General features: G+C 37.6%; 2 protein-coding genes across 5 annotated transcripts in view; one reads left to right on the top strand and one right to left on the bottom strand.

Annotated features, from left to right (window-relative positions):
• Positions 1 to 16976, bottom strand: part of C4HXorf58 (chromosome 4 CXorf58 homolog) — a 71629-nt gene extending 54653 nt beyond the window's left edge. Inside the window, exons 1-2 of one of the 3 annotated variants that reach the window (XM_007493416.3) lie at positions 16419 to 16976; positions 15295 to 15419 (exon numbers count right to left, since the gene is read on the bottom strand). In XM_007493416.3, the coding sequence (XP_007493478.2) occupies positions 15295 to 15401 (107 nt within the window). In that variant the 5' untranslated portion in view covers positions 15402 to 15419; positions 16419 to 16976. Of the gene's footprint in view, positions 1 to 15294; positions 15420 to 16306 lie in introns of all 3 variants that reach the window. The other 2 variants (XM_056793360.1, XM_007493417.3) reach the window with 2 other exon arrangements.
• A 39-nt stretch (positions 16977 to 17015) lies between these two features.
• The window catches only part of APOO (apolipoprotein O), a 111729-nt gene continuing 104810 nt past the window's right edge, over positions 17016 to 23934 (top strand). Inside the window, exon 1 of one of the 2 annotated variants that reach the window (XM_007493413.3) lies at positions 17016 to 17226. In XM_007493413.3, coding sequence (XP_007493475.1) covers positions 17218 to 17226 — 9 coding nt within the window. In that variant the 5' untranslated portion in view covers positions 17016 to 17217. The remainder of the gene's footprint in view (positions 17227 to 23934) is intronic. The other variant, XM_056793361.1, reaches the window with a different exon arrangement.

Here is a 23934-nt window from a genome sequence, read left to right as displayed (position 1 = left end):
AAATTCCTTAAGGACAGTAACTGTTACATTTCCATCTGTAGGTGGCATGGAGCATAGCTAAATATCCTTAGCATCTAGCATAGTACCTTGGACATAGGAAAATTTTAATAAATATTCATTTGAATTGAATTTAAATGAAAATCTTCATGGAGAAGGCAGAATTTGATTGGGTAGGATGGTTGTGATTTCATTAGGCAGAGATAGCAGGGAAAGGCATTCTGGGTTTTATATTATATATTTATATTATATTATATAAAGGCATTCTGGGTACATATAGGTTTAGAATAAAAGCACAAAAAATGCTATGTGACAGTAATAGCAATATTGTAGAATCATCAACTGTGAAAGACTTAGCTACTCTCAGCAATACAATGATCCAAGACAATTCTGAGGGATTTATGACAGGCAATGTTATCCACCTCCATAGAAAGAACTATTGGAGTAAGAATACAGATCAAAGCATGACATTTTTCACTTTAATTTATTTGAGCTTTTGGCTTTATACAATTATTCTTGTACAAAAACGAACAATATGGAAATATGTTTTGTATGATAATACATGTATAACCCAGATCAAATTGCCTGCCAACTCTGGGAGGGATGAAGGAACGGAGGGAGGGAGACAATTTGGAACTTCAGAAAACATATGGAAATTTGTTATTATATGTAATTGATAAAATAAAAATGCTCTGTGGGGTTTTTTAGGATATTCTTTCAGTGCTTGATTATTGTAAAATTATAAATTTACTAAGCAATAGAAACAAACATTTAAACCCACAAACATGGAAAAAACCATAAATTCTATTATGGATTTTTTAGTGTCTTTTTTTATTTTAACAAGATAGTAATAAAATGTCCTGTTTTTCCTGCTTATCCATACTCCCTTCAGAATTCTTTTCCTTCCACATATTTTCTGTATATTGTTACTATTATAACTAATGTATATTTTTGTATATTATTATTACTCTAAAATTATGTACATTTTTGCTATTATATAGTAACAATGTTATTATATGATGTATTGTTTATCTTATTTTGTACAATGCAGTATAACAATATCTATTGTTGCTATTATAACAGTAATATATATTCCTGTGTATTTTCTGTATGTTATTGCTATTATTATAGGAACAATGTGAGGGCAATGGCATGGATCCTTTGGAAGAAAAATCAACAAGATTAGAAGTAATTAATTAGATGTGATCTGTAAGAAAATGAAGAATCAAAGTGATTTTTATGCCTCAGGAAATGGGTGAACAGACATACTATTGACAGAAATAGAGAATTCAGATGGATGATTGCCTGGGACAACAGTTTACATTTTGCAAATGATGAGTTTGAAGTACTGGTAGGGTACCCAGATGCAAATGTCTTCTAGATATTTGGAGACACAGTTCTGAACCTAAGGAGAGAAGTGAAGGCTAAAAATACAGATTGGGAATCAGCACAGAATTGATGATTGAAGTTAAATGGGAATGAAACTGCTAAAGAATGCAAAGAGACAATGAAGGAAGGCCAAAGATAAAAATTCTTGGGAACAAAATGATAGAGTTGGGAAGAAAAGAGGATACAATAAATGTTTTTAGGTGGTTCTGTTTTGCTCTCCTTTGATTTTGTTTCTATATATTTTATTGTATTATTTAATTTTCAAGCTTCATATCCTCTATTTTTCATTTTGGGATATAGACCATTGCTTTGTTAAGATTAAACTTTTGTTCTTTTTTTGAATTTTTCATTTAGAATTTAAATTTCACTTATATTTATCTTCTTTTTTTTAAGGCCTCCCAACCATTTAAAAGGTTCTTGTGGCCAATCTGATCTCATTTAGATGTGTCTAATTGCAGCTTCTGCAAAATTATGCTCCTTTTCTGGAGTTTTCTGCTAATGTTTTTATTCCATAGTGTATAATCATGGTATTAAACAGATTTTCTGCTAGTTTTTCTGTGAGATTTCTCTTCCATCTCTCTCCTTAAGCTATTGTTGTTTTTAGACCGTTATTTGGTGTGTTCTAAGGAGTGACTAACTGGCTACAGAGCTTGGCTGCTATTAGCAATGCGCACTTCAGAGGATCTGCAAATATTCTATGATTATTTTCCTATTCTCTTTTGACTAGCTTCGGAAGCAGAACTAAGAAGGTTTATAAAAGGTCCCAAAGACTCAACCTTATTCTTTCAGCTTTGCTGCACTGGTATGGCCAGCCTGCAGTGTCCAGAAGCTGTCAGCAGCCAGTTCTCCATTTCTAACAGTCCTGAAGATTGTGAGGGGAAAATGGTCTTATACATGACCTCCCACCCAGACATCTTGTCAGAAATCTCCCTAGAAGACACTAAAAGAGGCAAAGACAGAATAATTAGAAAGATAGAACAAGAGCTAGGAAAACATGGCATCACATGGAATGGTCAGAGAAGATGAGTATATATTGCAGGACTCCCATCTCCCTTGTCTCTTTGAATACAGTCTAAGATCACATTAGTTTTTTGGCTACTGTATCATACTTTATACAATTCTTGGTTTGAAGTTTAGTAGCATTTTCAATTTGTTTTTTCTCCAAATAAATTGCTACCTAGCTTTTATATGTAAAGATGATTTTGGGAACTCAATGTCAGACTTTTAGTAAGATGTAATAGAAATAAATACTAAACTTGAGTCTATTTTCTTATCTGTAAAATAAAGTAGTTAGATTCATAGCCTCAAGGTCTCTTTCAGTTATAAACCCATGATCCTATAATATCCATTTGTAAATATGTATATATATATGTATGTATATACATATATATAAACATATATAGAGTATATATAGAGTATAAGTAATTTAGACCAACATTCTAGTCAGTGGAGATCTTGGATCTTGAGCCACTCATTCAATACCACTTAATCTTCCCAGATTTAGGTCATTCAATCCAGCTCAGTTTTAACAACCATTTATTAAGTGGTTCAAACACTGCCACTTTGATGAACTCTGAAGCAACCTAAGACCCTGAGCCCAAATCTTACGCTTGTAAGTAGATGAAACAAAATGTGAACCCAGGTTTTCCTGACTCCAAGTCCAGTGCTCAATACACCATACAGCCTCTAACATAAAAGGAATGAAAATAAGTACAAATTAATTTGAAAAGGGAGCACACATTAATAACTTGTAGGGCATGGATATCAAAATATTACCTAAAGTGAGCTTTGAAGGCTCACAACAAGTGTTCTGAAGAGGTAGCATCATCCAGGAAGTGGAATGACTAGAGTTGAGAAACAGAATGCCAAGTTCTGAGAATAGCCAGCAGTCCACGTTAGGCTAAAATCATATTACAGAAGGTCTTCAATGCTAGGCTACATTATATATATATATATATATAATTTTTAACCCTTACCTTCCATCTTAGAATGAATACTAAGTACCCATTCCAAGTGTAAGGGAAAAAATGAAGGAACAAGTCCTGGTTTTGCAGGTTTCCTTCATTTTCTCCCTTACACAAGGTAGAAGAGTGGTAAGGGCTAGACAATTGGAGTTAAGTGAATTGCCCAGGATCACACAGTTAAATGTCTGAGGCCAAATTTGAGCCTAGGTCCTCCTGACTCCAGGTCTGTTACTTTATCCACTGTGCTACCTAGTTGCCTTTGCATTGCATCCCATGGCAAGATTGAACCATTAGAGATTTCTGAGTATGACATAGACTTCTGTCATTATTTTGGAATTGGGGGAATTTATTTGGGGAAATTATTTTGGAAGTTTTGGAGAGAATAAATGAGAGGAAAGTCTGACTGGAAGCAGAGAGACAATTTAGAAAATTATTATGAAAGTCCAGGTGAAAGGTAATGAGGGCCTGGTCTAAGACCCTAAAAAATTACTAACATATTTACTATAATTATAGCATTCTAGAGAGCAGTGATGGTGAACCTTTTAGAGATGGAGTGCCAGGCCCTACCCTCCACCTCACACCCCAGACTAAGTGTCATGCCTGCTTCTCCCCCAGAGATCCACATGCCATCCCCACCCCCCATTACCCTAACACAGGGGAGGGAGAAAGCAGTCCCATTGGGCTGCTGGGCAGAGGGGCAGATGATATGAAAAAATGTCATCAGGCATGGTGGAGAGGTTGAAGGAAGTAGCTCCACCCAAATCTCTCTGCCTTTCTAGTAATAAACTCTGGGGGAGGGGTGGGAAGGGTGGCCACATGCCCACAGAGAGTATACCCATGCCATAGGCTTGCCATTACTGCTACAGAGTACAGGAAATTCAGAGCATGAAGAAACTGGGTACCTTTTTTTTTTTTTTTGCACAGGTTGATGACCACCTAACCTGTGCAGGGGATCAGTCAAGGCCATGGAGAGCAGGCTCCTATTTCCTCATAAACAGGTCCCAAATCATCTGTGGGATGAGTAAGATTCTATCCCTATTTCTTTTGCTCAATTAATTACAATGCTAAAAAATATTTGAAAGTGAAGACTTGGGAGGAGAAATGATAGCTTAATGAGAAACCATCCCTAACATGTCAGAAATAAACTTTTTCCTATACAAAATGGAAATGCTGGGAAGTCAGCTTTGGAGCTGCTATTATTACCACCCTAATTTTTTTTTAAAATTTAACTTAATTTTTATTTTCAACTCTAAGTTCTCTCCTTCCCCATACCCTCTTCCCTACCCATTGAGAAGGCAAGAAATATGATATCCATTACATATATGAAATCAGAAAAAATATATTTCTATATTAGCCATGTTTGAAAAGAAAAAAAATGCTTCACTGTACTCTTGGATGTTTAGTTCTTTATTTTGAGGTAGAGACCACTTTATATTATGAGTTCTTTGGAGTTGTGATGAATCATTGTACTCTTCAGAGTTAAGTCTTTCACAGCAGACTATCTTTAAAATATTATGTTACTGCATAGATTGTTCTCTTGGTTCTATTCAATTTACTTTTAATCAGTTCATCCCAGTCCTCCCAAGTTTTTTTTTCAAACCATCCTCTTCATCATTTTTTACAGTACAATATGGTCATTACATAAGTTTCCAAGTCTTTTAAAGCATTACTATAAATATTTTTCTACATATAGGTCCTTTTCCTCTTTGATCTCCTTGGGGTACAGACCTAGTAGAGGTATTGCTGGGTCAAGGGCTACATCACAGTTTTATAGCTTTGTAGGCATAGCTCCAAATTGTTCTCCAGAATGGTCAAATTATTTCACAGCTCCATGAACAGTGCATTAGTGTGCATTTTTAAAAAAAATATATTCCCATCAACATTTGTCATTTTCCTTTTCTGCTATCTTAGCTGATCTGATAGATGTGTACCTCAGACACTTTTTTCATATAACCATTGATAGCTTTGATTTCTTCTTCTCAAAACTGTGCATATCCTTTGACCATTTATCAATTGGGGGATGGCTGAAATAAGACCATTATCAGAGAAACTTATGGCTTTTCTTCTAATTTTCTGCATTCATCTTATTTGTGCAATACATTTTTAATTTTATGTAACCAAAATTATTCATTTTACCTCACACAAATCTATCTTTTGTTTGACAATAAGCTCTTCCCTTATCCATAGATCTGACGGGTATTTCATTTCTTCCAAGTTCCCCTAATTTGTTTATGACATCACCCTAAATCGTACCTATTTTGAGTTTATTTTGGTATATGGTATGATATGTTGTTCTATGTCTAGTTTCTGCCAAACTACTTTTCAGTTTTCCCAGTTGTTTTTGTAAATAGTAAATTTTTGCTCCAAAAGCTAGCATCTTTGGGTTTACTAAACACTAATATACTGTGGTCATTCGCTTTTTTCTAGATTGTGTCTGTAATTTATTCTATTGATCAACTACTCTATGTCTTATCTAGTACCAAATTGTTTTAATGATTGCTATTTGGTAACAGTTTGAGACCTAGTACAATTATTAGTCTTCCTTCCTTTCCTTTTCTTTAATTGATTCCCTTGATAGTCTTGATTTTTCATTCCTTCAGATGAACTGTTATTTTTTTCTAGCTCTCCAAAGTGGTACATGGATATGAAATTGAATAAGTAATTTAGGTAATATTGTCACTTTTATTATGTGGCTATGCCTTTTGTTGTTCATTTGTTCTGTCATGTCTGACTCGTGATTCCATTTGGGGTTTCCTTGGAAAGGATATTGGAATGGTTTGCCATTTCCTTCTCCAGCTCATTTTATAGGTAAAGAAATGGAGACAAACAATTTAAGTAACTTGTCCTGGGTCACAAAGCTAGTAAGTTTCAAATTTTAACTCGGGAAGATGAACCTTCCTGACTTCAGGCCTGGCACTCTATCCACTGTACCACCTAACAGCTCTTCGGGGCTCTGCTTGTTGTTGGGCAATGAATATTTCAACAATTATTTAGATGTCTTAGTGTGAAGGGACTTTGCAATTGTGTTCATTTATACTTCCTGTGTGCATCTCGGTAAGTAGATTCCCAAGTATTTTATGCTATCTGCACTTATTTTAAGTGGAATTTCTCTATCTCTTCCTGCTAGTTTTTTTATTTTTATTTTTTGGCGATATATGGAAATGTTGATGATTTTTGTGGGTTTATTTTATATCCTGCAACTTTTATAAAAATATTGCTTTGACTAGTTTTATAGCTGAGTCTCTAAGGTTCTCTATACCATTTCTATATCAGCTGCACAAGTGATAGTTTTGTTTTTGTGTGGCTTATGCATATTCCTTCAATTTTTTCTTGTCTTACTGCTATAGCTAGCATAACACTGAATTGAAATGGTAATAATGGACATTCTTGATTCACTTATAATCTTTTTGGGAAGACTTCTAGTTTATCTCAATTATGGATAAGGCTGGCTCTTGGTTTTTTTTTTTTTTTTAATATATTTTATTTGATCATTTCCAAGCATTATTCGTTAAAGACATAGATCATTTTCTTTTCCTCCCCCCCCACCCCCCATAGCCGACGCGTAAGTCCACTGGGCATTAGATGTTTTCTTGATTTGAACCCATTGCTTTGTTGATAGTATTTGCATTAGAGTGTTCATTTAGAGTCTATCCTCTGTCATGTCCCCTCAACCTCTGTATTCAGGCAGTTGCTTTTTCTCGGTGTTTCCACTCCCATAGTTTATCCTTTGCTTATGAATGGTGTTTTTTTCTCCTGGATCCCTGCAAGTTGTTCAGGGACATTACACCGCCACTAATGGAGAAGTCCATTACGTTCGATTATACCACAGTGTATTAGTCTCTGTGTACAATGTTCTCCTGGTTCTGCTCCTCTCGCTCTGCATCACTTCCTGGAGGTTGTTCCAGTCTCAATGGAACTTCTCCACTTTATTATTCCTTTTAGCACAATAGTATTCCATCACCAACATATACCACAGTTTGTTCAGCCATTCCCCAATTGATGGGCATCCCCTCATTTTCCAGTTTTGGGCCACCACAAAGAGCGCAGCTATGAATATTTTTGTACAAGTCTTTGTGTCCATTATCTCTTTGGGGTACAGACCCAGCAGTGCTATGGCTGGGTCAAAGGGTAGATATTCTTTTGTCGCCCTTTGGGCATAGTTCCAAATTGCCCTCCAGAATGGTTGGATCAGTTCACAGCTCCACCAGCAATGAATTAATGTCCCTATTTTGCCACACCCCCTCCAGCATTCATTACTTTCCTTTGCTGTTATGTTAGCCAATCTGCTAGGTGTGAGGTGATACCTCAGAGTTGTTTTGATTTGCATCTCTCTGATTATAAGAGATGTAGAACACTTCTTCATGTGCTTGTTAATAGTTTTGATTTCTTTATCTGAGAACTGCCTATCCATTTCCCTTGCCCATTTATCAATTGGAGAATGGCTTGATTTTTTGTACAATTGATTTAGCTCATTATAAATATGAGTAATTAAACCTTTGTCAGAGGTTTCTATGAAGATTTTTTCCCAATTTGTTGTTTCCCTTCTGATTTTAGTTATATTGGTTTTGTTTGTACAAAAGCTTTTTAGTTTGATGTAGTCAAAATTATTTATTTTACATTTTGTGATTCTTTCTATATCTTGCTTGGTTTTAAAGCCTTTCCCCTCCCAAAGGTCTGACATGTATACTATTCTGTGTTTACCCAATTTACTTATGGTTTCCTTCTTTATGTTTAAGTCACTCACCCATTTTGAATTTATCTTGGTGTAGGGTGTGAGGTGTTGATCTATTCCTAGTCTCTCCCACACTGTCTTCCAATTTTCCCAGCAGTTTTTATCGAATAGTGGATTTTTGTCCCAAAAGCTGGGATCTTTGGGTTTATCGTATACTGTCTTGCTGAGGTCGCTTTCCCCCAGTCTATTCCACTGATCTTCCTTTCTGTTTCTTAGCCAGTACCAAATTGTTTTGATGACTGCTGCTTTGTAATATAGTTTTAGGTCAGGGACTGCAAGGCCCCCATCATATGTGTTTTTTTTCATTATTTCCCTGGATATCCTTGATCTTTTGTTCTTCCAAATGAACTTTGTTATGGTTTTTTCTAAATCAGTGAAGAAGTATTTTGGTAGTTCAATGGGTATGGCACTAAATAGATAAATAAGTTTGGGTAGGATGGTCATTTTTATTATATTGGCTCGTCCTATCCATGAGCAGTTAATGTTTTTCCATTTGTTCAAGTCTAGTTTTAGTTGTGTGGCGAGTGTTTTGTAGTTGTGTTCATATAGTTCCTGTGTTTGTCTTGGGAGGTAGATTCCTAGGTATTTTATTTTGTCTAAGGTGATTTTGAATGGGATTTCTCTTTCTAGTTCTTGCTGCTGAGCTGTGTTGGAGATATATAGAAAAGCTGATGATTTATGTGGGTTTATTTTGTATCCTGCAACTTTGCTAAAGTTGTTGATTATTTCAATTAGCTTTTTGGTTGAATCTCTAGGATTCTTTAAGTAGACCATCATGTCATCCGCAAAGAGTGATAACTTGGTCTCCTCCTTGCCTATTTTGATGCCTTCAATTCCTTTATCTTCTCTAATTGCTACTGCTAGTGTTTCTAGTACAATGTCAAATAGTAGAGGTGATAATGGGCATCCTTGTTTCACTCCTGATCTTATTGGGAATGCATCTAGTTTATCCCCATTGCAGATGATATTAGCTGTTGGTTTTAGATATATACTGTTTATCATTTTTAGGAATGACCCTTCTATTCCTATGCTTTCTAGTGTTTTTAATAGGAATGGGTGTTGTATTTTATCAAAGGCTTTTTCTGCATCTATTGAAATAATCATGTGATTCTTGCTAGTTTGCTTGTTGATGTGGTCAATTATGTGGATGGTTTTCCTAATGTTGAACCAGCCCTGCATCCCTGGTATGAATCCTACTTGATCATGGTGAATGATCCTTCTGATCACTTGCTGGAGTCTTTTTGCTAGTATCCTATTTAAGATTTTTGCATCTATATTCATTAGGGAGATTGGCCTATAGTTTTCTTTCTCTGTTTTTGACCTGCCTGGTTTTGGAATCAGTACCATGTTTGTGTCGTAAAAGGAGTTTGGTAGAACTCCCTCTTTGCTTATTATGTCAAATAGTTTGTATAGTATTGGGATTAACTGTTCTCTGAATGTTTGATAGAATTCACAGGTGAATCCATCAGGCCCTGGGGACTTTTTCTTAGGAAGTTCTTTGATGGCTTGTTGGATTTCAATTTCTGATATGGGATTATTTAGGAATTCTATTTCCTCTTCTGTTAGTCTAGGCAGTTTATATTTTTGTATATATTCATCCATTTCTCCTAAATTGGTGTATTTATTGCCATATAATTGGGCAAAGTAATTTCTAATGATTGCCTTAATTTCCTCCTCATTGGAGGTGCTGTCCCCCTTTTCATCTTTAATGCTGTGAATTTGCTTTTCTTCCTTCCTTTTTTTAACTAGATTGACCAGTACCTTGTCTATTTTGTTTGTTTTTTCAAAGTACCAGCTTCTTGTCTCATGTATTAAATCAATAGTTCTATCACTTTCGATTTTATTAATTTCTCCCTTAATTTTTAGGATTTCTAATTTAGTTTTCTGCTGGGGGTTTTTAATTTGATCGCTTTCCAGTTTTTTCATTTGCATTTCCAATTGATTGATCTCTGCTCTCCCTTGTTTGTTAATAAAAGCATTCAGGGATATGAATTTACCTCTGATTACCGCTTTGGCTGCATCCCAAAAGGTTTGAAAGGATGTTTCGCCATTGTCATTTTCCTCGATGAAATTATTAATTGTTTCTATGATTTCTTCTTTAACTAAACGGTTTTGGAGTATCATATTGTTTAATTTCCAATTGGTTTTAGATTTGGTTTTCCATGTACCATTACTAATCATTATTTTTATTGCCTTGTGATCTGAGAAGGCTGCATTCATTATTTCTGCTTTTCTGCATTTGTGTGCTATGTTTCTGTGACCTAATGTATGGTCAATTTTTGTGAATGTGCCATGTGGTGCTGAGAAGGTGTATTCCTTTTTATCCCTATTTATTTTTCTCCATATGTCTATTAATTCTAATTTTTCTAAGATTTCATTCACTTCTTTTACCTCTTTCTTATTTATTTTTTGATTTGATTTATCTAAATTTGATAATGGTTGGTTTAAGTCTCCCACTAGTATGGTTTTATTGTCTATTTCTTCCTTCAATTCTCCTAGTTTCTCCATTAGAAATTTGGGTGCTATATTATTTGGTGCATACATATTGATTAATGATATTTCCTCATTGTCTATAGTCCCTTTTAACAAAATATAATTACCTTCCCTATCCCTTTTGATCAGGTCTATTTTTGCATTGGCTTTATCAGATATCATGATTACCACTCCTGCCTTCTTTCTATCAGTTGAAGCCCAGAAGGTCTTACTCCATCCTTTAATTCTGACCTTGTGGGTGTCAACCCGCCTCATGTGTGTTTCTTGAAGACAACATATGGTAGGGTTTTGGATTCTAATCCATTCTGCTATTCGTCTACGTTTTATGGGTGAGTTCATCCCATTCACGTTCAAAGTTATGATTGTCAATTGTGGACTCCCTGGCATTTTGATTGCCTTCCCTAATTCTAACCTTTTCTTCTTCGGCTCTACCTTTTAGTCCAGTGATTTACTTTGAAACAGTCCCCCTTGTCCCCTCCCTTGATGTTTCCCTTTTTAGTCCCTCCCTTTTTGTTCCCTCCCCCTCCCCCCTCTCTTTCCCTCCCTTTTTGTTCTCCCTCTCCCCCTCCCCCCCTTGGTTTTCCCTTCTCCTTACCCTTGTTGGGTAAGATAGAATTCAAGATCCCAATGGATCTGGATGTTTTTCCCTCTCAGAGCTGATTTCCCTGAGATTGAGGTTTAAGTAACCCCCCCCCTCTCTTCCTCTCCTTCTTATAGGAGTTTTCTTCCCCTCCCCTTCCCATGTGAATCTTTGTGTGAGAATGATTATTCTATTTGGTCTTTCTTTACCCCCTATTTATACATTACATTTTCCCCACATGTTAGTATACATAGGTTGATATAAATGTAGTCCTTATAGAAGAGAGTTTGAGTAAAAGAAGAAGATAACATTTTCCCCTTTCCTTAATATTTACCTTTTCAGGTATTCCTTGCTCTTTGATTTTCGGTATCAAACTTTCCACAGAGCTCTGGTCTTTTCTTTGCAAAAAGTTGGAAGTCTTCTATTTTGTTGAATGCCCATACTTTCCCTTGGAAGTATATAGTCAGTTTTGCTGGGTAGCTGATTCTTGGTTGGAGACCCAGCTCTCTTGCCTTTCTGAAGATCATGTTCCATGCCTTACGATCATTCAGAGTAGAACTTGCAAGGTCTTGGGTGACCCTGATTGGCATTCCTTTATATCTAAATTGTCTTTTTCTGGCTTCCTGTAGGATTTTTTCTTTTGTTTGATAGCTTTGGAATTTGGCAATTACATTCCTGGGAGTTGTCTTTTGGGGGTTTAGTGTAGAAGGTGTTCTGTGAGCTCTGTCAGTGGCTGTATTGCCCCCTTGTTCTAGAATCTCTGGGCAATTTTCTTTGATGATATCTTGTATCACCATGTCCAGTTTGGTGTTTATTTCTGGCTTTTCTGGGAGTCCAATTATTCTTAAATTATCCCTTCTCCCCCTATTTTCCAGATCTATCACCTTGTCGTTGAGATATTTTATGTTCTCTTCTAATTTCTTGGTATTTTGGCTTTGCTTTATTGATTCTTGCTCTTTTACACGATCGTTGTCTTCCAGCTGCCTGATTCTGGCCTTTAAAGCCTGGTTTTCTTTTACAGTTTGGTCAAACTGGTTTTGTAGATGCGTGAATTTCTTTTGCATTATTTCCAACTTTTCCTCCCAGAAGGCTTCCATCTTTTTGGTCATTTCTGATTCAAATTCTTCATAGGTTTGTGGAGAGTTTCCATTTCCTTTGGAAGGTTTTGGAGCATTTTCTTTTATATTATCTTCTGTCTGCTCTGTATTTTGTATTTTGGCTCCATAGAATGTGTCCAAAGTCGCCCCTTTCTTCTTATTTTTCTTGGTATTTTGGGGCTTCTGTGGTTCTGTGGAGTTTGCCATTTCTGAATGTGGAGGATTAGTTTTTCTTGTCTCTGTCTGGTGATCAGAGGCTTTAGTCCTGGGCTGATTGTCTATGAGCTTTCCCTGGGTTAAACTGAATATGCCTCACTGGAACTGGAATGGAAGGGTCGGACCACGAGACCACACTCTCCCCCCAGCTCGCTTTCCGGAAGTTGCCTTCAGAATCGCTGGCCGTGAGGCTGTTTCGTCGGCCTGCGGGGGGATGGGCTGCAGCTAGCCCAAGCTCCGAGGGCGAGGACTTTCACTGAGACTTGGATAGCAGGATCCAGCCCGTGAGGCTGTCTTGCCCGCCCTGAGGGTTGCTGTTGTTTCGACCAGCTCTCTGCAGCAGAAGCCCCAGGCAGTAACTTTCACCGGGACTGTAGAAGGCCCTGAGGGTTCTGCTCTCTGAGCCCAGCGGGCAGGGCTGCGGCTTCCGGGAGCCTTGGACTCTGCGCTCCTACCCCTGAGGTCCGAGGGATCTCGGGTTCTGGCTTTTAAGGGGAGCCGTACCTTTTGATCCGGGTCCAGGTCCAGGAGGAGGGTTCCCAGGGTCTGTGCTGTTGATCGTTTTGAATTTCGGCGCCTTAGGAGCTTATCGTTTGAGATGGGTCGGGAAGGGTTTTCCGGAGATCTGAGCTTTAGCTTTCTCTAAGCCGCCATCTTAACCGGAAGTGCTCTGGCTCTTGGTTTTAAATAAGTGCTACTTATCATTTTAAGAAAGCTTCATTTGTTCCCATATTTTCTAGTATTTTTAATAAGAATGGCTACTGCATTTTGTCAAAAGCCTTTTCTGCATGTTTTAAAATGATCACGTGACTTAAAAAATTTTGTCCCCTTAATATCATCAGTTATACTCCTGGTTTTTCTAATACTAAGTCAGCTCTGCATTCCTGGTTAATATCCAGCAGCTTGATTATAGAGAACAACTTTTATGATATATTGCTACAATTTCCTTTCCTGGTATTCTACATAAATTTTTATATCAATATTCATTAAGGAAATTTATAGTTTTCTTTTTCTGTTCTAACTCTCTCTTGGTTTAAGTATCTAGACCATATTTCTGTCTTAGAAGGAATTTGTTAGGATTCCTTCTTTACTTATTTTTTTGTGTTATTAGAATTAGTCATTCTTTAAATATTTAGTAGAATTGACTTTTAAATCCATCTAGTCCTGTTCTGGGTTTTTTTTTCCCTTTGGGGAATTTAGTTATGGCTTATTTCTTTTTCTAAGATAGGGTTAACTCTATCTCCTATTCTGTTAATCTGGGCAGTTTATATTCTTATAAGTAGTCATCCATTTGATGAAGATTGCTGGCTTATTAGTATAGAGTGGGACAAAATAGAACCCCCAAATTGATTTTATTTCATCTTCATTGGTGATGAATTGATTTTATTCATTTTTATGCTGGTAATTTTTTTTAAAAATAATATTAACGAATGGTTTGTCTGTTAAGAGTTTTTTCATAAAACCAACTCCATAGTTTCATTGCCAGTGGCTTTTTAAATTTCAGTTTTGTTAAATCCCTCATTTGAGAGTGACCCAGGACTACATTTTTGGTGTTACCTATGACCCCAAGTATCAAAGGAATGGCTCCTCACTCTTACCCCAAATAAAAAATCCATTGCCTTATCTAATAATTTCTACCTTAATAACATTCCTCCTTTCTAGTCACATAGTCACCTCCCTCATTCAGGTTCTCATCATCTCTTGTCCAGTCTTGGAAAATCCATCTAATTATTCTCCCTAACTAAAGTTTTTCCTCACTCCAATCCACCCTCTACTCAGCCACCAAAGTGTTGTTTTTTTAAAACTCTTCTGTCTTAGAATTCATATTAAGTATCTGTTGGCAGAAAAGTTGTAAAGGCTAGGCAATTGAGGTTAAGTGACTTGCCCCAGGGTTACCTAACTAGGAAATGGCTGATACTAGATTTGAACCCTGGTCCTCCAAGCTCCAGGGCTGACTGTCTGTTCACTGAGCCATCTAGCTAACCCTTAAAGTAGTTTTCTTAAAGCAATTTTTACTGTAACACTCCACAACTAAGTAAATTCCACTTATTCTCTATTATTTCCAGATCAAATACAAAGTCCTCTGTTATCATCTAGGACTATTCCTCCTCTCTATGACCTAGATATAATGGCCATTTGCTGTTCCTTCACACATTAATCCATCACCATCTCAGTGTCTTTGAACAGGTTGTCTCCATACTTGGGATGCTCTTTCTCCTCAATGCCTTTAGTTTCCCGGGATTCCTTCTGAGATCTTCACAGACTACATCCCTTCCCACAACTTGCTCCAGTTACTTCCTTCCCCTCTGAGATTACCTTTGATATATAAATCTATATAAATCTTGTATATATTTATTTATATGCTCTCTCTCTCTCTGATTTGGGTTTCTTGAAGGTAAGGACTAATATGATATTCTTTATATCCTTGGTTCTTGCCATAGCCATATGTCACTGATAGACTATTTGTTATTGATGTATGTCCCAGTAGCAGACTGAGAGTTCCTACATGAACAAGAAGTGTCAAATTTATCTTTTTTTTTAATCTCTCCTAGCATGGTGTCCTATCTATATATAGAAGATACCGGATAAATATGGGAATCAAGTTGCATAATGCTACTGCTAATGAGAAAAATTCAGAGTACAGAGTTCTTTTGAGTCTCATGGATATGGACAGAAAAGCTAGCATTCAAAAATAGTTCAAAATTAATTTTAAAGCAAATGTATGATCTATAATCAATATATCTTAAAATTACTTTGTGTCATCTGGACTATTTATGTCATCTGGACATAAAGAAATTGGCAGAAATATGACAATTAAGTGCTTACGCTTTAAGGTCTTGTAGTGGTACCACATCAGGCAAATTTATTGCCTGAAAGTCAGCTAAGTTCCCCTTCTTGTCTCTATTCAGCTCCACTGAATTTAAAGATGACATTTTTCACAGTGAATAAATCTGAAAGGAAAGGAAATTAACATAATTTTTTACATTTTTTGTTTCACATTGTTTGAATCCAAGTTGATTTGATATAAGCTATCACTTTATAATGCTAATTTCAAAATGCCTAAATAGCAATTAAATATTTTTTAGGATGCTATTAAGTTTATAGAATTCCAAATAATAGAAAATAGAGAAGGTCTGGATTCTATAGTCCCAGGTTGCTTTTTTTTTTTAACTCTTACTTTCTCTTTTAGAATGGACACTATCAATCCCTGTCCCTAGCCCTGGCTCTCAATCCACTGAGCCACCTAGCTGTGGCTCCTACCCCTCATCCCCAGGTTACTTTTTAACTAGCTATGTGACAAGTCATTTACCCTACCGGTTCTTTGGGTTCTTTATTTGTAAAATGAAGGGCTTGGACAAATGACTTTAAGATCATTACCCTGCCATTTTATTACATGTAACTTTGGCCAAATCAAATCAATTCACTTGTTTGGGTCTTAGTTAATTCATCTTTAAAACTAAGAGGCTAGACTAGATGACCTCCAAGATCTTTCCTAGCTCTATGATTTCTCTTCCTTCCATGATAGCAGCTAGTTCTCCCCCAAGGACAAAATTGGAAATTGGAAAGGCACGCTGTGCTCTCAATGTCCTCCTCCCCCCGTGTCACTTAACCTCTCAGCCTCAGTTTCCTTATTTGTAAAATGGAGCTAAAAAAACACCCCCGCATGTGAGGACCACGGTAGATTAAATCTGTAATGATAAAACTAATAATTGCCAATATTTATATAGTGCTTTCTGTGTGCTTGACAATTATCTTCTCATTGGATCCTCACTTGGGTCCATTATTATCTCTATTTTACAAAGAGGTAACTGGAGGAAAGAGAGGTGAAGTGACTTGCCCCAGGAGTGTCAGAGGCTGGATCTGGACTTCGGTCTTCTCGCCTTTTCCTAGTGGCAGTTCCTCAGCCCCTCGATTTTGGAGGATGTTTCCTGTTCCACTCTGGACTTTACCTTTCACTTCCTCGCCAGGCTAAGGAGCTTCTAATGCGTTCCTCTCCGTGGGTCCTCGACTCCAATCACTACCGTAACCAGAGGCGGGGCCCTCGGGGCGGTCTATTTCGGGTTTTTTTCTCTTTTTTTCTTTTCTTTCCAAAGTCTGATCCTCGGATATGGAGACTCATGGGCAGCGTAGGGATGGATGAAGGCAGACGAGGTTGGGCTTGGGCAGAGAGAGGGCAAAGGACTCGGAGGTGGGAGATGATGGGCTGGGAGTTTTTATTTCATAACGAAAACCAGTCCAGAGGCATCATCACATAAAGGATCGCTGGTGGTCACTGACAACGAAGGGAAAAAACAAAAGTGGCGGCACTCACGGCATCAGCCAGACAAGCAGCTTCCTCCACGTGCGCCTCTCAACCTATGCATCTAGCCCGCGTGTCGGGGTCGATGGGTACAAACGTTGGACGCCCCGGTGTTCCGGCAGTCCCCTATGCCCCCCAAACCTCCGCAGTCCTTGCAGCCGGACTGCCAGCAGCCTCGGCCCACAGCGCGTGTGAGCGCTTTCCCCGCTGCCTAGCAATCGCGGAGACTCCTCCCCCTAGGTACTCAGGGCAACTCACACACGGAGAGTGGAAGCCTGTAAGGCTAGGTTATTAATAAAGTTTGTAGTACGGATCGCCAGCAGCATTCTGTGTACGGTCGCTTTCCTAGTAAGCAAGACTTGGCCCGGCCGCCGTAGTAGCCCTCTCCATTGTGGGTGGAGTTAAACTGAGGTGACTCCTGATCTGAATCCGCCGCTGCTGCCAGCAACATGTTCAAGGTGAGCCGTGCCGGGTCCCCACTGCAGCTGTCGCTCCCTCCGCCCCCTGCCTCAGCCGCCGGCTCTTGGAGTTTGCTTGCTGCTCTCACACCAGACTCCCCCAGGGGCAGTACTAGTGCGGTGCTGGCCAGTTCTGGTCAGCAGAGTGCGGGAAGCCCATAGTTCCCCTTCCCCCACCCCCGCGCGCATCACGCGTGAGCGGGAAGCTCCGGGAACCCCTCGTGGGAGGTCCTGGAATAATAGCCATGTGTCTCTTTAGCGCTTCAGGAAGGAAGAGGAGCAAGCGCTTTGCACCTGCTATTTTGTTTGAACCAAGAGACTACCCTATGAGGTAGGGGGCTATTATTAGCCTCCCAATAATCTGCCCTGGACCTTCAGCCGCCACCCTCACCTTCCCTTCCCCTTCCCTCCCTTCTCCCCCCCTCCTCTTCCTTGTGGCTTAGGCTCCCGTCTCTCAGCCTCCGCACTGGCCGTGTCCCCCCGCCTATGATGCCATTCCTGTTCACCGAAACCCTTAGAAACCCTGATTTCTTTTTAAGAAACCGAAAAAGTGTCATCTTTTCTAGTTTCCCCATCCTTAGCTTGGATTATATCCCCTTTTAGCTGTCACAGTGCCTGGAGCCTGGAATTAGAAAGATCTGAGTTCCAATCCAGCCTCCCACACAATAGCTGTGTGGGTTAAGTGGGCAAGGGCACTTTACCCTGTTTGCCTTAGTTTCCTGGTCTGCAAAATGAGCAATTGTAAACCTTTCCATTATCTTTGCCAAGAAAACCCTGAATGGGATTGATAAGTGTCAGTGGAAACCAAACACTACCACCATATACTAGTTACATATGCCATAGGGGTATAGAGGTCCTTCATGGAATCAGCTAAGTCCTGATTAAATATATATGTGTCAGATACTGAGCTTTTCACTGAGGATAGAGACAAAAGTGAAAGATCTAAGGTGGTTACATTTTATTGGGGATATTATGTAAACATATATGTATATCTATGTAATTTACATATATATGGGTATGATTTGAGGAAAAGAGATCAAATTATGTTTGGGGCGTATTAAGTTTGAAATGCCCACCAGATATAGAGTTAGCTAAGTTTAAAACCTTAAACTAACCGTAAAAAGGACTTTTACTATCTTCCTCATGAAAGTTGTGAAGAAAATTGGACATAAATTTATAGTTCTATATAAATTTGAATTTTGGTTCATGGTTATAAAAATACTTGAAGGATCCATGGTCTTGTTTCATGAACCCAGGTCACGGTATGTTCTTTAGCCAAAGGAAAAGACTCACTTGAGGGCCCAATGTCCGTTGCCAGAGCCTCTTAGAACTTTAGTTCATTAATGTAACAGTGGAACTCTGGATCAGTCACCACACTTGACATGTTAGGACTTGACACACTCTTTGAAAACCCAGAGAACATTTTGACCCCACTAGAGAGTATGAGATTAGAACTTTAGTGAAGAAGTCAGTCAACAAACATTTGTGTGTGCTGTGCCTAGGCCTTGGGATTACAGAAACAAAAATGAAACAATTTTTGCCTTCAAAGGGGGCATTCTATCAGGGATAATAAAATGTTCTTTTGTAAGTAAATACAAACTATGTGTAAAGTAATGTCATTGGAAGGAGAGATACTAGCATAAAGATTTGGGGTATTTGAGGAAAGGTCTCATGTGAAGCTGAAAGGGAGCTAGGGATTCTAAAGTGAGGAAGGTATGGATGGGATGAAAGCTTAGGCAAAGGCATGAAACCAGGAGATGGAATGGTATGAACAGGAAGACCTTTTTTTATGAGACCAATATGTTGTGAGACCTTTTGTCCAAGTCAAAAATTGAGCATAATATTAAACAAATTCCATTATTTAGACAGTATTTTTTATACAAACATGCCTAGGCACTTTACGATTTTTCTTCAGCTTTTCAGAGCTACCAGCATCACTCTTCTTGTACTTTGGGACTATTAATAATAAATAGTATTAATGGAACAAAAAGAAACACTGCTCTGATGTGGACACAACTTACAAGAGAGGACTCTGGACTAAGTCTGATGAGGGAGCTAATGTTTGGCACTCTGCAATGCAAGGAATCAGTAATGCAGTGAGAAAGAACTTGATTGGGTAAACTGTGAAACTTTATATCTCTTGGGAATATGGCTCATTTAGTAATTAAATGTTTTATTTTACATATTTTTCTGCCCTTTTTTCAACTGACAGTCACATCTACCTCAATTCAAATTATTTGAGTTTAAGTAAAGCAAGGTCCTACTGTAGCAGGAACAGTCAGTAGGTCATTTAGACTAGACTGTGCATAAAGGAAGTCACATGTAACACATTTGGAAAAGCAGGCCAGAGTCAGATTGGAAGAGCTCCAATTCCAAGTGGAGGAGTTTGTCATTTTTATTCTACTAGCCATAGGGAGGGACTGGAGCTTTTTAATTAGGGGAGTAACATCAGACCTGCGATTTAGGAAAATTACTTTGCAGCTGTGTGCTGTGTAGATTAGAGAATGAAGAGACTTGAGGAAGGGGCCCCAGACCCAATGTGCACAGATGTTTTCTAAAGAAAAAATGGTCCAGTGACCACAGTGGAAATGGAAAGAATAACAAAACATTCCAAAATGAAAGTTATAAAACTGTGATGTCCAAACTCAGTTGACCCTAACAAATAGACAGAAAGGGCACCTTTCTCTCTTCCTTTTCTTTGCAGATATACAGGGCTATATATTTGGAACATTGAATAGGTTAACTTCTCTCGGTGTATTTTGTTTTGCAGAACTTTTTTTTTCTTTTGTTACAAGGCACAGCCCTGTTGAGAAATTTAAGTATATAAAAAACACATTTAAAAATTTGAGGCCAAGTTATTATAATTTTCTGTCTTGCTAGATGTAGTATTTGGGGGAAATATCAATTTTTAGATCTTGGTGTTTGCTTCTTTTGGAGAGCTGCTGTGTCTTCAAAAGTTAATATTCTATTTCTTTGGATAGTTAGTTCTTCTCATCTCTATGTTTCCTTCCAAGCAAACAGATTTAAACCTATCCTTGCATTCTTATGTGCAATTTTTAATTATGCCTTTCTGTAACTTTTCTATAGAGGGTAAGAAGAAACTAAATTGAATCTGTCAACCTATTATATTTCTTTTGCTTCATAACTAGCCCACCTCCTTTTCATGTCAGTCTTCTTTATTTTCTCCGTTAAAAAAAGTTCTTTTTTAAGTTTCCTAAAGTTATTGTGCCAAACTGAATAATAAAAAATTCAGTTAATCACTTGATTACACAACTATCGTGGGCAAGGCATTGTTAGGTGCCACATAAACAAAAATAAAGCAGACCCTGTTCTCAAGTATCCTACCTTTGGGATTTGGGTATGGGGGAGAGAGATTATGTAAATACAAAGTAATTTCAAGAGAGAGTGTTAATTACTAGGGAGATCATGAGGTGGTAATTGAACTATGCTTTGAAGGATGATAGAATCTTCCAGGTGGAAGTAAGAAGGGACTTATTCCAAATATAGGAACCTGCTTGTGCAAAAGGTACAGAGAAAGTAATGTATGAGAAATTGCTAGCAGTCTGGTTTTACTGGAATGTAGAGTAGGTAATGGGGAATGATGTGGTAATTCTAGAAAGGTTAGGTAGGAGTCCAGTTATGAAGGACCTTAAATTGTCTGTTGCTTGATGATCCTTATTGTAAGAGAAAGCTCTAATGGGGGAGTGAAGTAGGAGGGGTGAGTTTTTGAAAAATGAAAGGGTTGAAAGAAAAAGAAATGTCTATGACCAAACAATAAGAAAAATTCAGAATGGGACAGAAAAATGAACAATTTTGTTACTAACATTTCAAATTTAATATGCTCTTTAAAACAAACTATATCATTAGTTCATGGATTCCTATAGAGTTGTATTTTTTGGGTTTTTTTTGTATATTTGAATATTGACTATTAAATTCCATTTCAAATGTTCACAGGAGCTATTTGTGCCCAATCTATGGTAGAGCTTCTGAGCTCATATTGGTCTGATCAGCCACAGTCTGACACATTGTACATTGACCCCAACATACTGATGTCATCTTACTCCTCATCAAATATGAGGGACAACAACCACCATTAATTTCATGATATAGTGCTAAGTTGAAGATTTTGTATTTCCTCTTGAAGGTAAAAAGAAGCCATTAAAGGTTTTTGAGTAGGAGTAATGATATGCTAAGATCTGTAGTACCTGATTTGGATTTGTGTGGTTTGGGGGAGGAGAGAAAATGAAAGCAGTGAGGCTTAAGAGGCTACTGCAAGTACCTGAAATATAAGGAGGATCTGAACTTGAGTAGATGTTGGATTTGACAGATGCAGAAACAGAATTGAAAGGATTTCTACAAATAAAACAAATGTTGCCTAGATTAGAAGATAAGCAGAACATGGGAGAAAATAAGATCATGGAATTGAGTGCCTTGGCCCAGAAGGATTGCCTCTTCACCAGAAATTGAAATAAATGAGAGAATGGGGATAGTGAAGAGGGGTTGTGAGGGTATGGAATTGGGGAGAAGACTTTGACATAGATGACTATTCTTTCAGTAATGTAGGTGAGATCCTCTACCAAGGAGGAGAAGGGAGGTGGTATAGAGTTAGTTCTAAGAAGAGAAAAGGTCTAGACTAGCCATTTGTCTAGACTAGCTCTGAGAGACTTCTGAGAGCCAATGGGGAAAAATGAAAGGGTTCCAGAGTAGCAGAGAACCCAGTTGACTATAAAGCATAAATTTGTAGTGAACTCATTCTCGTTGTTTTTACATTTGTCTAATCTTTCTTTTTAATTAATAGAATTTATTTCCAGAAATCTCAGCCCCCTCCCTATCTTCCCTACACCATAGAAGGCATCATTAGGCAAACATATGTATATTTAGATTATAGCTTTCATGTTTCTCTTTTTCAGTTCATTCTCTGGAGGTGAACATTCACAAGTTATTCTACAAATATTAAATCTATAGCTGCATATGATGTTCTCTTCTTTCTACTTATTTTTCTCTTGATTATCTTTCCAAGTTTAAAGGATGTCTCATCATTGTCATTTTCTTCAATGAAATTATTGTTTCTATGATTTGTTCTTTAACTGATTCTGGAGAATCATATTGTTTAATTTCCAATTAATTTTTGATTTGCGTCTCCATGTACCCTTACTAATTATTATTTTCATTGCATTGTGATCTGAGAAGGTTGCATTTATTATTTCTGCTCTTTTGCATGTTAGCAATGTTTTTATGCCCTAGTACATGGTCAATCTTTGTGAATGTACCATGTGCTGCTGAAAAGAAGGTGTATTTCTTTCTAAGTTTAAAAAAAATAATCTGCTCTCCATTTCTTAGAGTGCTTTAGTATTCCATCACAGTCATATACCACAGTTTGTTTAGCCATTCCCTAATTGAGGAACATCCCCTTGATTTCCAGTTCTTTGCCACCACAAAGAGAGCCTGCTATTAATATTTTGGAACATTAGTTCTTTTCCTTTTTCCCTGATCTACTTGGGAAATAGACTCAACAATGGAATTGCTGGATTTAAAGGTTTATATGGTTTTACAGCTGTGGGGCACAATTCCAAATTATTCCCTAAAATGATTGAACCAGTTCATGCTTCTAACAGTGTATTAGTGTCCCCATGTTTCCACATCCCCTCCAACATTTGTCATTTTGTCCTTCTGTCATTTCTGTCAATCTGATGGATGTGAGATAATACCTCAGAATTGTTTTGGTTTGCATTTTTAATCAGTGATTTAGAATGTTTCTTCATATACCTATATATGTCTCCCTTTGAAAACTATCTGTTCATCTCTTTTGCCCACTTATTATTTGAGGGAATGACTCTTATTCCCATAAACTTACTCTTTTAAAGTTCCCATATTTAGATATAAGACCTTTGTCCAAGAAATTGTCTATGAAAATTTCCCCCAATTTTCTGCTTTCCTTCTAATCTTGGCAACATTTGTTTTATTTGTTTGTACAAGCCTTTTTAAATTTTAAAAACTTTCTCTGTTACCTTCTTTTTTCCCTTTGTTTTTTTTATTTAGAATATTTTTCCATGGTTACATGATTCATGATCTCCCACTCCCCCCTCCCAAATCGAACAAGCAGTTTGACTGGGTTATATACATGTGTCATTGTTCAAAATCTATTTCCATGTTATTCATATCTGCAGTAGCACAATCCTTTAACATCGAAACCCCAATCATAGCCCTATCACATTGCCTGATCCATCACATATTTTTCTAATGCATTTCTGTTTCCACAGTTCTTTCTATGGATGTGGACAGCATTCTTCCTCACAAGTTACTCTGATTTGTCCTGGGTCATCCTGCTAGTAGAAAAGTCCATTAAGTTAGATTATGCCACAGGTTATCAGTCTCTGTGTACAGTGTTCTCCTGGTTCTGCTCCTTTTGCTGCATCAATTCCTAGAGGCCATTCCAGTTCACATGGAATTCCTCCATGTTATCATTCCTTTTAGCACAATAGTAATTCCATCACCAACATATACCACAATTTGTTCAGCCATTCCCCAATTGAAGAGCATCCCCTATTTTCCAATTTTTTGCCACCACAGAGAGTACAGCTATGAATATTCTTGTACAAGTATTTTTCCCTATTATCTTTTTGGGGTTCAAACCCAGCAGTGCTATGGCTGGATCAAAGGGCAGGCATTCTTTTAAAGCCCTTTGTGCATAGTTCCAAATTGCCCTCC

This window comes from Monodelphis domestica, chromosome 4 (genome assembly GCF_027887165.1).
Source record: "Monodelphis domestica isolate mMonDom1 chromosome 4, mMonDom1.pri, whole genome shotgun sequence".
Taxonomy (NCBI): domain Eukaryota; kingdom Metazoa; phylum Chordata; class Mammalia; order Didelphimorphia; family Didelphidae; genus Monodelphis; species Monodelphis domestica.
Note: the sequence above shows the minus strand (reverse complement) of the source record. Positions and strands in the feature narration are given on the sequence as shown.